At 38.2% G+C, this 14280-nt stretch overlaps 1 protein-coding gene and 1 long non-coding RNA gene across 4 annotated transcripts; one reads left to right on the top strand and one right to left on the bottom strand.

Annotated features, from left to right (window-relative positions):
• Positions 1 to 539: 539 nt before the first annotated feature.
• On the bottom strand, positions 540 to 1759 carry LOC149987833 (uncharacterized). Its single transcript, XR_016506310.1, has 2 exons — positions 1624 to 1759; positions 540 to 1497 (listed from the first exon to the last, which is right to left on the bottom strand). It is a non-coding gene; the product is annotated as an uncharacterized LOC149987833 (long non-coding RNA).
• A 772-nt stretch (positions 1760 to 2531) lies between these two features.
• LOC112291456 (mitogen-activated protein kinase 3) lies at positions 2532 to 9396 on the top strand. Of its 3 annotated transcripts, none has more exons than XM_024538868.3 (17): positions 2532 to 3209; positions 3888 to 3988; positions 4329 to 4425; positions 4615 to 4693; positions 4885 to 4995; positions 5191 to 5275; positions 5469 to 5543; positions 6031 to 6101; positions 6378 to 6402; positions 6622 to 6689; positions 6866 to 6935; positions 7081 to 7182; positions 7511 to 7636; positions 7892 to 8017; positions 8107 to 8283; positions 8476 to 8735; positions 8862 to 9396. In XM_024538868.3, the coding sequence occupies exons 1-17, from the start codon at positions 3137 to 3139 to the stop codon at positions 8884 to 8886; spliced, it is 1671 nt and encodes a 556-aa protein (XP_024394636.1). In that variant the 5' UTR covers positions 2532 to 3136; the 3' UTR covers positions 8887 to 9396. The 3 variants fall into 3 exon arrangements, with proteins under 3 accessions (XP_024394636.1, XP_024394634.1, XP_024394635.1); XM_024538866.3 differs by having other exon boundaries at positions 8867 to 9396; XM_024538867.3 differs by having other exon boundaries at positions 8476 to 8730; positions 8867 to 9396.
• Positions 9397 to 14280: the final 4884 nt, after the last annotated feature.

Here is a 14280-nt window from a genome sequence, read left to right on the forward strand (position 1 = left end):
TTGTACCATTCTACTCTTCATTTCAAGAAGCTATGCCATGATAATACTTAGAAAATAAATGTCTAATATTACTCAAAACAAGTAAAAGAGGGGACTTGAGAACAAAGAAGATACTAAGAACAATATTAATTTACAAGAAGATAATCCGCAACTTTTGATAAACTTATGTCTTATCAAAAAAAAGAGATAATCCACTTGAGTGTTAACTCATTGAATTGTTGGTTGATGAAAGAGTGGGATAGAAGATGATCCAAATCAGAAACTGTTTGAGAAGGTGAAGAAAAGACGGCTCACATTCACTGGTTACACATGCTAGCAAACACACTCATCATTTACAGTTTCCAAATGATGAATCGGAGAAGTAAAAAATGGGGATTACAAGGTCACGATTGCAACTCAACTTAAGCTTACAGATAAGAGATGGACATGAGGCAGGTGGGTCCAGATAAACCAAAAGCACAAGACATACAATCATGTGTAGAAACCGTGAACCATTGCAGCAGATGAAGTGTTTTGTAGAGTTGGAATGAGAGTGAGGATTTGTCAGAGGAACTGTGAATGATTATTCACAGTTGGTGAATAGAAGCTTGGATTACTCGAGAAGGACAGTTCCAGAGGAAGATATTGTTTGAAGAGTGCACTTCTAGCAACTCGTCATTGGTGGGTGAGATCCCAGATATTGCCAAACTCTTGAGAAATGGGGAAGTGCTTAAAACATCCTGGCTTCTACAGCAAGTCGCCCTTCTGCCTCAACAATGAGGAAATGTGAAAGTCACGGCTATCTTTTTACTGTTGTAAGGAGGGTTGCTGAATTGAAACTTGCAAGTTTGATTTCTCTCCACTTGATGGCCGGTCCTGTCTGCTAGGCTGTGAAGGAGATGTAGACTTAAAAGAGTATACGGCCCCTGGCTGAGAAAATGCCGTGTAGTTTTAGCTGCAGACAGAATGGATTTCGAAGCATCGATTACACCGGCTATCATTCAAAGCATTGCAGACGACGGCAACATATAAAGGAAATGTTCCAAAGGTTTCCTCTCTTGTCTGTGGAGTTAATCTAGAGCAACACGAGCTTGACTTGGCAGCTGATCTCGACCTCCAAATCGTTTCTGCGCCCCCAAAGTGAGTGGCAGGAGCAAAGCATACAACATCATGAAGAGAAAAGGGCTGGACATTAGCCAGCCCAGTATTGCATGCCCAATGGCAAAGACTAACTCGCCTGAAGATTTTCCTGTGAGGGCCTGCCAGAGAGTGTCTTTTGTCAGTGCAAAAAGACTGGCTCCCAGTACACTTCCACCCACTCGGAGAAAAGGTACAATTAAGCTCATTTGTAAGGGAATGGCGAGGACATTCGCCAGCATTATCGCTGGCCCTTAACACTTCGTGCCCAGCAGCGCCACTGCTACGCAGCAGAATACTACTGTGACGCCGCAAATTGGGAAAACACCAAGAGTCAAGCCGAGAGCTACCGAGAAGGCCTGTTGCGTCCGTTCAGCCCCTCTGTTAATGCCAGAAATCGTTCTCTGCGGATGAGTTGAGTGCCCAAGGCAAAAACTCATCAATGGAATGCAAAAACTGCGAAAAAGAGAGAACTAGAGACTAGAATTCAAAGATAGGGAACAATACCTTCGCAGAGTAAGCATGAGGGGTTTGTAAACCTTTATTCTAGCCAATCGCACAACCCGAAAGCTCTGCCAGCCCCCATGCTCTCTCTCCATCGCGGAGTATGAATCATATCCTCTTATGTATATGTCATCAGATCTCCCTGTCAATCTTCGTTCTCGTAATGCCGAGGCGCCAATAACATCTTCTTACCAAAAATGTCTATCAGCAATCAAAAGTTCAAAAGACTCCTCCGAAGCATTCAAGTCCACTACGGGAAACTCAACGCCGCATTGCTCCAGGAAAATGAAAACTCCCAATCCGAATCCCTAAGCGCACAAAACCACATATCTAGAAACCACAACACCACCGCTACAATCCCACTAGATTACGATACATCTTTACCCATCGTACAAATATCTCTATTGCAAACCTCATTCCCTCAACAATACCGATGCTGCAGCCTTCAACATCCTCACCCAGATAGCGTCATACAAAAAAATTCTGGCACACGCCAAAACCTCGCAAAACACAGCCACTGTCTCTGCAGGAAGACGCAAATGTTACTACGGACTCGGTTACCGTGTCAAAGTTCGATGCAAGACAATCTTCCTCTCGGAAATGAAACAGACTCATGGGCCAGAGCGGTTTACATATTCGTTGACTATCTAAACAAAACGAGTGATTCCATCAAAAATCCATGATTTGATGCTGTCGACTTTTCCGACGTCTCGCTGACAACCTCCCTTACGTGGCAGGCAACTGTTGGTGCAGACAAATAAGTCTAGGACCTAACCTACTGGATGAACAAGACAGATCCAGGACTGAATTGTGAACACGCGGTAGCTCTGTAACGCGCGATCGAGATACTCACCAACTACCGCTAACCTGAGCATGAAGACGAGACTAATCAATCTTCACAGAAATGGGAAAGGTGCGAGAATACAGACAGATGATTAGTCTGCAGTAGCTTCGGTATAGTGCGAGAATGAGTGAGATCACAGCGCACGCCATCCGCCAGTCAGTCAGAGCTATCCCTGTTCACAAAGGTCATCGCCGTACAGTTATTCTCGGTTACCGACTGCAAGACCGTAAGCATCGGGAATCTGCGGTGGCTGAGTGCAGAATTTTCACATGGGAGGCGTTTTAGGCAGCGAGGTAGGCCGGTGGTGGGGGGGAGAGGGAGTCAATGGGAAGCGTTTGACTGAGTGGGGAAACAAAAAGCTTTGTCAGAGGATGCAACATTCGATGGTCGTTTGCGGGTTTCGAAAGGACCAAAGGATGCCTGTGGGATGGTAGTGGCTTTGAGAGACAAGGATGTTGTTCGACTAGCGGTCGGGGTATGTTGTTCCGGCCACTGTTGCGACGAGTGCCTTTGCAGAGACAACTGGACGCCAAATGCGACGCAATTTAGAACGCGGAGAGCGTTGGCATCACCTCGACCCATGGTTCTAAGCAGCCGACCTACTAGTGCACGGGACGGGGGGGAGTGAGTGGCTTGTTGTGGTTGCTTCTTGTGTCGGAGCTCCAAAGTGCGATGGATTGGAGCGATGTGGAGGATGTCAACCCCGCCAAGGGCATCTACGCAGTGTGCGGACAGCTCTGGTCTGGTAAGCTTCGCCGTCTTCCTCTATCTCAGCCTGATCGGATTCTGTTGTAGAATAATATTTGCAAGTATAATAATGATGCTAATTCTCCCATTCAATTTCTATCTCGTCTTTTTAATTTTATATTCTTAAACCTTTGGAACTTTATGTGTTTACTACTATGGATGGGGAGTGGCGTTTCTTAGCTTCGGCTGGCACTCGACGAGCATCGCGATTCTGTCTTCAGCTCGCGAGGTCATGCCTGGATGCGTTCTTCAGATTTTAGGATCATACAACAAAAATATTAAAGGCAGTTAACAGGATGGCGAGATGGGTCTCTGCGTCTTGTTCATGCTGATATGAATTTGGGTTTTTCTTAAAAAAGAGTTAGTAATGGTTTTTATTAATGATGAACCGTCTGAAGGCTTTGTAGGTGCCCGATGATGTTGTGTGTGGACCCATTCACATGAAATATAACTTTCCACATCAAAGCTGTGGAGTGTACGTCTATTGATACGCGTCCAGTTTTAGTTTTACACTCAAGTATTGGCCATAGGTTGCTTTGAACCGCAAGTACATTTGTAGAGCAGGAAATCCATATTAGAATTCTGCAAATTCTGACTGAGTTTTCGAAAAGTCGCTTGTGATGAGCATTGTAAAGAATGTTCATCCTGAACCAATTCCATGAAATTGCGTGTCCAGTGGGTCCCCGATACAAGGTGGAAGTCCATGTTGGCTCAGGATCATATGGCGATGTTTGTCGCGCGACAGATCTACAATTCGGTCGAACTGTTGCCCTCAAGGTGAGGATTAAACTCCTTGTTCACCCATTTCTTTATCTGTTTCTGTTCCATGTACTTGCGAATTGATGCCATTCCCTTTTATGCTTTTGGAATCAGAGGCTGCTGTGGTTGTTTGTCATAGATTAAGGGATATGTGTGTAGCGTCTTTCGTGTGTTGTTTCGGTGAGCTGAGAGTGTGAGTGCAATGAGCACAAGGAGGATGATGAACTTCCTACCTGGGAGGTCACCGAACTTGTAAAGTTGAGTCAAGCTGAAATCACCTCGCATTCGGTTTTGGCGAGGCATTCTCCAAGTAATACTATGTTCATGTTTGTGCTCACCTTACTGTTATGTACAACAGAGGGTACCCGATGTATTCTTTTGCCAAATACTGGCTAAACGTGTGCTACGAGAAGTGTGCATCATGCGGCGGCTCATTCATCCCTATATCATATCATGTACGCCCTCGTGCTTGGATGAGTGCATAGACTGCTAAAAGTGTCGGACATCTCAATTCTTAAAATTTAATTGAGATGACTTGTTTTGAGGGGCATTTTATCTGTTGTATTCGAGTAACACAATTTTCAAGTTTCTGTATTACTGTGTCTTTGTTCACGCATCGACTCTAATTGAAATTTATGTTGCAGTGACGGACGTCTTCACATCGAAGAATCTGGAGAAACCAGACTCAACGGACTTGTATATCGCCACTGAATTTGCCGAACGGTATGATCTTGATATCCACATGTATTCTCCACCTTAGTTGCCATATCTTGAACGTGCTTCTGCAACATATATAGTGCAGAGCGGAACTGGGTGCTTACGGCGACTTTTGGTGACTTTTAGATAGGTACGATAGAATTTCGATATAATGTCATTACTCAATGTATGCAATGGCGTGGGTTATGAACATTCAGTGGGGATTTGTATCGTCAAAGTGAACCTATTACGGCGGAAACTGTTAGAACACTCATGTGGCAGCTGCTCGTATCAGTTAACTACATGCATTCCTGTCATGTGTGGCACAGGCAAGTGATTAAACTATCTTTCTCAGAGCTCAAACTCAACTTGTGGAATATAGTTTTTATTTTTATTTTTTATTTTTTTATTTTTTTGTTGAATTTTGGATTTTATATGTCAACTGCAATCACTATTTGGAATATCTTGGTGTTCAGTCGGGTACAGTACCATCCATGAGACTTGTGTCGGCGTCATTGTGACAGGGACATCAAGTCTGAAAATGTGCTGCTGACAGAAAACTTTCAATCTAAGTTGTGTGATTTCGGACTTTCGCGATCCGCCCTTGAGGTGCGTGGACCGTGCAAGCTTTTCTCATTCTAGGGTTAATACTCTCTCCGAATTACCCCCCATGAAAGTTGCTGCTTCATGAAGGAATGTCCAGGTTTGGTTTATCCATATCCTGTACTATTGGTCGTAGTTGACTATTACAGTGATTGACGGTATAATTTTTTATTTTATTTTAATTTTTATGTCACTTAAGACGTCAAGCTTCACGGATGCGAAACCAACTGGGCGAAGGAAAAAGCCGGTTCTGACCAGACAATACACCAAGACTGTGAGTGAACGTCTTTGACGAAGGAACTGCAGTGTCGCTTGCTTTATTTGTTGTATGGTAACCTTGCCATGCTGATGCAAAGCTGAAATTTTCATGTTCACATTAGTGACAATGATACGAAAAGTTGGTCATTGCTCAGAATTTTCATCACAAAATCGTCCTACTCTCTTTTCAACATCTGGGACGAACTAGATCTATATCTCAACTGTGAAAGGCCTTCATTGTTTCAAAAATATGGTTTCGAAACCAACGTTACTGGCTTTCTCCAGTTTGTACAATACGGTAACCTAATAAACAATACCCCGGGCATGTATCCCTGGGAATCGAGTTACTGCAGGCCAGCCCTGTGGTGACTCTTGGCTATGCCACCAAGTTGCACATTTAGATCCTATTGAGATGCCTACATTGGTGTGGTAACAGAAGCCCATGTCACATTTCTCATTTCGCGCTGACATTAACTTATAAAGTCCTTCCTCTCTATGTGCAGGTAGTGACCCCAAGCCACCGTGCACCTGAGGTGGTAATGTCGCAAGGCCAGTACACATCTGCTATTGATGTGTAAGTTCGATCCTGGTATTACGATATGTGTCTCTATCATCTCAAGTCATCTTATATTTTAGAATCTTATCTCTCTATTCACACCAATTTTGTTGAATCTGAATATTATTCTAAACTTGAAGGATTTTGTCGGATGAACGTTAGTTTTCTTTATGAATCCTTCTGTAGGTACGCGAACTCATGTTTTTTTTGTTATTTATTATTTCTTTTTACATTCATGAACTCTTATTCTATTTTCCAAAATGTATCTAACGCTCCAAAATTGAACTGTTTCAGCTGGTCAGTTGGTTGCATCTTTTGGGTAAGATATTGACATCAACTGAGCTCTCTGATTAAGAGTAGTTGAATAGATGTTCATGAATCTTCATTTTATTGTGTAACGCTCCCTGGTAGCACTAGGAGATAAATATATCAAACTCAGCGTTAAGATCTAGCTTTGTCTGAACAACTGGTTTCTAAAGCATGTCCATCTGTAATATTTTGGTTTGATCTCATGCTATTTGACACTCATGGGGTTCAGGAGCTTCTCATGCGGCAGGGTCATCCTCAACACTCTGGTCGTTTAAGCAAGCCTCTTTTCGGTGTGCGGTATGCTTCCGGTCCAGTTTCCGATGCAACAAATCCACAAATTCTTTATCTAGATGAGAATTCAGAGCTTTTATGATCGTGACTTTGCCCAAGCACCAATCGCAGTGTCCAGGTTTGCAACGCCCTGCCTATTGTGTCATTTAACCTAACCCCGCCATTGTGAAATGCGCCTTCAGCGGAGAGCCAAGCACGCCTTTAAGGGGTGAATCGTACAACAACGACATTTCCTCCGAGCTACACGATCAGGTATTTTCATCGAAGTCATCTGCCAACAAGTTATTTTTAATTTGACTTGCTCTGCACTAAGTGGGTACCTCTTAACGTGTTCTTAGATCCTACTAGGTCGTAGAGGAGCGCAAGACAAAATTGTCTCTAACACCTTCTGTTACAGTTGGATGTGATTTTCAACGTAATCGGCACACCTTGCTGGAAAGACATTGAAAGTGTCCCTGGCGAACATTGGCGAGCATACCTGAAGAAGGTACCAGGAAGGGTGAGACCTCAGATTCCCAGCTCTCTTTTATATTTGTTCAGGTTGGATTTTCCTTAACTCTTGACGCATCCTGAAAACACTTGTCTTTCCCTCGAGTTTCTCTGCTCACATATAAGATAGTTATGTCCTTTGTCCAGTCGTTTGTTGAAACCGAGAGAGCGATTGACTGATTTAATCTAGGAGATGACGTCGCTGATGATTTGCATCAACACTTTCGTAACCCGAACTTATTGTCTTGTCATTGGGTGATCTAGTTTATGGAATCACGATCAACAGTATAGAACGCCGTAAAAATAAAATTAATTTGGAAGAGTGCCTTTGCTATTAGGCAGGAAACATTGTGAAACGATTATCAGGAATGGTTGATGACAATGCGTTGGACCTTCTACAACGAATGTTAGCATTTGCCCCACATCGGCGCTGCTCGGCGGATGAGGCGCTCAACCACACTTACGTGAGTGGTCTTACTTTTGGGTTCTATGTTTCATGAGGGCGTGTTCTATGAGGAGGTTCGTAATATCATTTCATTTTCATTCTCGAGTGTCTGTTTCATAGAAGTTTATCGATCCCCTACAAGCCTCGATACTGCGGTTTTCCAAGGGAAATACCTTTTTTTGCGAAAAGTTGTGGAATATCCGATCAAGCTTTGTTTACATCACTTCAGAGCTGGATTAGTTTAACATTGTTTTTAATCAATGGCATGCTGCAGTTCAAAGGTATGAGCAAAATGCTGAATGTCGGGCCAATCCCAGCGGTAGGAAAGGGACCTTCGACACTTCCTAACCATCCAGTTTGGAAGATTGCTGAGCCTGCTGTTGCTCTTGGTTTACTTGAGGTAATTATTCTCGCTCATCTACTAAACAGACATCTCTTATAGCGCACACACTTCGCGGCTTGAATGATAAAGTTGTGTTACTCCTGCAGAGGGAGCTGGAGATGTCAGCAAATCATACGGATGGCGGCAAGCTTAAGCTTGAGCAGCTGCTTCAATGTGAAGTGGAGCAGCAACAGATGCAAACAAATCTGCGGCTAGCTGCTCTTCGTGGTCTTGCCAGCACAGGATCGCTGAGTCGCTCTGTTTTTTCGACTACCTCTGCAAAGGCGCTTATTACCAGCTTGACTTCGCTTTCTAGCATTGGGAACTTGTATATTGATATCTAGATTGCAAAAGCTAGCAATTTGGAAAACATTAGAAGAGATTGGAAGTTTATGCCTGATGCACTGAAATGTCATGATGATTTCTGCGATTCTATTCATTACCTCCTGACGCACGTTTCATTCCCATGACAACAGACATCACGAGGAACCGAACTCATCCCTTGCGCAACGTCCCGTGCAACTGAAATCCCAACAGGATCATCGAGCAGTCAATCGGAGCCTTGGTCAGTGGCAGAACGTCCAGATCAAGCCGACCGCCAACTGAACCGCCTGGCCTCCCGGGATTCCACCGCTTCTGAGCTTTCCGTCGAAACTGGACAACCACCTGTTTCTGCATCAGGTTCAGGAAGCGACGAACCGCCACCGGCAAAGCGAACAAGGAAAATCACGGTCAGGTACACAGAGCAACTCCACTACATGCACTGAAAACAGTGTGCAGAGATGTTAAGAGCAAGTTATGCTGCAGTTGTGCAAAAGCTGTTGCATGGGGTCTGGACACTGACAACTTTTTGTGCTCCTAGTGCAGGCAAGGCTCTCTTTGCATAGAGCTCAACCGTCTTGACGTCTACCAGTCCGGTGACAGCATCAGTGTTGACTCAAAGTTGTCGATGCCAAAATCTCGGGCTCGTAAAGGCAAAGGCTAGAGGACTTGGGTCCCGTTGCAGACTTGGGTCCTGTTGTTGCAGCTGCCTGTGTTCATTGAGTGTGTGTTATTTTTCTTAACTGAAATGGCGAAGTATGTCAGCTGGGTTCTAAAGCATTCACGAGTATTTGCCAGTGAAGCAGTGCCGCATGTTGTCCTCGGCGTTGCCACCCCCTTTTCACGAATGGCCTTCACAGTTCCACCACCAGGCTGTCTGTCTGTCTGAGGGCGTGATTGGCCGAAGAAGATGAGTTCGGAGCTTCCAGAATTTCATTGCTATTTGCTTTAATAGAACTAGATGTGACACAGACGTTTGTTACCAGTATATTATCAGCATTGTACCCGCTAACTGTGAGTTTGGATGCATCTCGATGCGACCATTTTAATCACGTCCTGGTGGACCTTTCCTTCAATTTTGCTGAGAAATGAATTGAGAATTTTCTTTTTTTAATTATAAAAGACAATAAATTGTGGGTGTTTTTTTTTTTTTTTTTTTTTTAATTTTATTAATTTTCTAGAAACGAATAATGGACATACATTCGGACATACTTAAAATACATACGTACAAATAACGAAATAACATGAAAATGTACTTTCTAATTACATTTGATGTTTTTGACCAAGATACACATTTAACACTGATAATTGTGTAGATTCATATTTTTGAATTATCACTGTTTTCATAATACTAACTTGAAAGTAGCTAGAAAGGATTGAACTCATAGCATTTTTTGATGAAAACAATCAGTCTTTCCAAAATCCATAAATTTTTAAGATTTTGATTCAAAATTTTTAAACCAAGTCAAATAAATAATGTGGCATTTGGCATTTGGTTCTTTTGGACAATGAAAGAATACTATGTAGTGGAGCGTTATGTAGGATGCATGTATGTTGTTTTATATAACAACTTCATAAACAATGTAGAAATTTCTAAATCCTCAAAATCTATAGAAAGCTTAGAATGTTTTAAGTTGGGCGTACAATGCAATAAAAACATTAGGAAGAAGAATATCATTGTGATTAAAGAATGACATACATGATGGGTTGAAATGTAATTCAGTTTAGTAGATGTATGCAACGAAGAACATATACAAATCATGATCCAAAGAGATTTGGCAATTCTAATAGCAATAGAATCATTAGCACATGATTAAAGCAATGAATGTAGGTAGAAGCACTGGAAGGCAAGGATTTATTGCGCAACAAGTGAGGAAAGTCAAGATGAAAACTTTATTACATTGGATGGAAATGCAACAATATAATCATCAATCTTCTTGCGCCTCATTCGGTCTTGTGGCATTGATAGCTTCTAAGATGCCCATCTTTCCTAACTCTAATCCTCCCTCCTCTTTTCTTTAATCCTAATCCTCCCTTCCCTCCTCCTTAACCCCAATCCTAGTCCTCCCTCTTCTCATAACTCTACCTTGCTCTGCATTGCATTCTTCTACACTATCCTACCTTCTCATCCATGCTCTCTTCTTTGTCCTCCTACTCCTCTTTCCTCCATTGTTATATTAAATGTTGTCTTGTTTAGGAATGCATCAGATACCTAGTTGTGAAAGGTGAGGTTGTGTTTCACAAGTATCCAAGAAATCCTAATAGGTTTCACCCATTTGAAAAGAATATAATCCGAATTTCAATTCAAAAGTGCTAAAAAATACTCTTCTTAGTAGCCTTAATCATACATAAATCCTAATTACTATGTACTTTCATATTTAAGCAATTTAGATTTTTCTTATAAGTCTTAATCCTAATCAATGAGCTTTAACAAGCTGTAACTTCTAATCTTACTATCTACTTGATTTAAAATTTTTCATGCAATTGTCAATTTAAGTCTTCTATATGCTCAAGAATTTTTAGCTCAATCCAACTTATAGATTGTGAGAAAACCTCCAAAAATTGCATTGATATCACTTGGCCGCCAACTTGAAAAGTGAAGCAAATATCTCAGTAGTGATTTCTCCTTCTCCAACAGTTAACTTTAACTCAAAATTGGTGTGCATCTTGTTCTTTAAGTCTTTCAATACCATGCCACATTTAACCTTGATCCAATTAGTAGATCTCTAGATATCATAGAAATCCTACTCAATCCCAAATTCCCAATTTCTAAAACCCTCTTGTACTAAAAACTAGATATCTTTAAACCACACTATTAGATTATTACAAAGTTTCATATAAACTTAGCACACTCAATAATCCAAACAGTATCAAATTTTGAACCATACATGCTATACCAATTGCTTGAACTAGCCAAAATTGCTAGCTCTAATTATATTATATAAAATCCAATCACTAATACAAACCTTGACATTTGAACAATAATTTCTAAATTGTCAAAAATCCTAAAAAAATAATCCTTATGCCTCTAAAAAGAGCTTTAAGCTAGCTCTCAAACTCTAATCTTTGATCTTCGAATGAAATCCTAATTTGTCCTAAGCGATTGTTTTAGTGACCAAAGATTTGATTTTGATCCTCCCTCACAAACAAACAACCCTCGGATATCAATCTAATCTATCCTAAGGATTTTTTAGCCCAATTCTACCTTTAACTTGATTCTAGTATCAACTATACCAACCATTTACTTCTTCTACCCTGATTTTAACAATTTATGGCCTTTCTAAGGCAATAAAAAAGTTTTTATATTCTACAAGGTAAAAATACTAACTAACTTTTATCTACTTGCTATTAAAACAAGAAAATAGGCTAAGAGACTTTTATAAAAGCCTTATTAAAATCTTTTAAATTTTTATTGAATTAATATAATAGATTTTTAATTAAAAATTTATTTTTAATCATATTTTCATCATGTAATCATGTCACAACTTGACACCACATATTTTTCTCTTCCTTATTCTTCTTGTGACTCTTGCCACTCCTTCCTTCCTTATGCTTGCAATCTAATGCATCACTGCCATTTCCACCATGCCATTTGTATTGGAACCTATTCCTTTCCTTGCCATTTGTTTCTTTGCCTCTTAAGTATGGTCTTCTCACTTTTCTTTTCTTGTTCTTTTGATCTTTGGTTTTGCAAAGTGCTCTACTAGTGCGGTGAATCATATTTCATAATTTCCTTTCAAGTTATCCTTACATCATGCTATTTGGAAATACAAACATGGATTCTTTTTGTGGAAAATTTATTTTTTGATTTGATGTAATTTTAGATTTTTTGAATCATTGAGGTTCTAAGCAAGTGATGTTAAATCTTAATATTTTATAAGGTAGCAACTCAATTCAATAAAAACTATTTATTGTGCATAATATCTAATTCAACTTGTGTACCTTTTTCATATTGACTTAAATAATTATATAATTTATTTATGATAATATGAAAAAATTAACTTACTTAATTGTTTAACCATTTCTATCATGAAATTTCAAGCCTTGATATATTCATAATTCATTGGATTAAAAAATAGTTTTTGAATGGCTTTTTAATCACCTTAATCTCTAGTACATTTTCTTTAAGTATTATTTAAAATTTGGATAAAATGACAAAAAGTTACTAATATAAAATGTATTATTTGATTTAGAATAGGTACATTAATGCATTACATACTTAGATGATGTAATAACATAATGGACATTACTAGAGTGAATTATAAGTTTTCTTCTTTGAGTATGATTTCTTCTTAAGCACCTTAATTATATGTCTAAAGACACTTAAGATATGTATAGGAATTACGTTTTTAGGAATATATCAATTAAAAGAATTACTTTAAATTAATCATCTCCAATAATTACTAGTCCTTTATACTATTATAGAATTTTTATTATATTTTTTCCTTATATATGATGATATTATTGCAATGGCTTGATCTATTAGAATTTTTTGTTTAATTTGTATGTAGCTACTAACAAATTATTTTTCAAAAGTGCTTAAATAATATGTTATTATCTATTATATTTATCTTACTTTATTTTGTGTAAGATTAGTAGTATTACTTTATAAGAACTAATTGATCTTAAATACATTCGCTTCAGTAAGTGAATAGATATGTATACCATTTATTGTTTGGATTTAAAATATTATTGTAATAAAATAAGTGATGTGATTTTAAAGAATTATTCCAAGAATTTTGAAGACATCACATTTTCTACTTTTAATATTGTAATATGTGGTGAAATAGAAAGTGATATTAATTTTCTATATGAGAGGTTGATTCATTCAAATAGAAAAGTAAATTTTGAATATTATGGATTAGCAAAGCATTTATTATATAGATTACAAGATCCACTTTGTATAAAAGATGAAGAATGGGATGATTCAAAACTATCATGAGACATGAAAAGTCTTGAAATCATAAAATGTATTAGTGATAGAAGTTATGGTACAATTTACAAATCAAAGTTGTTGGGAGTTTTGTGTACAATTAAAAAAATAGATGTTGGACATAACAAGTTTTTTAAAAGAGAGGTGACCATTTTAGCAAATTTATGCCATCTCAACTTAATAACATATTATTTTTTAATAAAAAGTAATAATAATAAAAGTGGTGAATCTTTTGAAATAATAATTAAAAAAGATTTTATGTATGGAAATAGAATTATTGCAAATAAATTTAAATTACATATTGTAAAAAAAAAGAGCAATTATCTTACATTTTTCTTATTGATATTATAAATCAAATTAAAAAAGGAATGTATTACTTGCATGATATGCACATGGTACATCGTGATCTAAAACTTGATAATATTTTGATTGATATAGTAGAGAAAAAAATCATGAATAAGATTATTTGATATGCTATTGTAAAAGTGATAGATTTTGAAATATCTAAAATTAAAGTTAGAAGCAATCCAAAGATTACAAAGAATAATATTTTTTATACTACTATTGCATATATGATTCCTAAGGTATTAAAAACTAAATTTCAAATAATAACAATGTATCCTTTCGAAGCAAATATTTATTCATTTGCAATAATATGCTCGAAGATTATTTCAAAAAAGATTTTTTTTATAGTGTTTTTAAGATGAAGGAGATATTAGAAAGAATTGAAAAAGATGAAAGACCAAATTTACCCTTAAATTGTTATGACTTGATTGAACTTATCTAAGAATGTTGGAAATTGAATCCTTTGCATTGATCAAAGTTTGCAAATATTTGTGAAAGATTGAACTTATTAAAGAGAAAGTTTTTAATTGAAATTGAAGTGGAAAATGCACCATATTTTGGTGCATTAAAAAACAATTGTCATTAAAATATATAATATCAACAAATACATACTAACTTGCTATTAGTATAAAAGACATATCAATGTTTTATGCTTTGTTGAGTGTATTGAAAGTAGTGGTGA

The sequence above is a fragment of the Physcomitrium patens genome, chromosome 14 (genome assembly GCF_059467195.1).
Source record: "Physcomitrium patens ecotype Gransden chromosome 14, ASM5946719v1, whole genome shotgun sequence".
Classification (NCBI taxonomy): Eukaryota; Viridiplantae; Streptophyta; class Bryopsida; order Funariales; family Funariaceae; genus Physcomitrium; species Physcomitrium patens.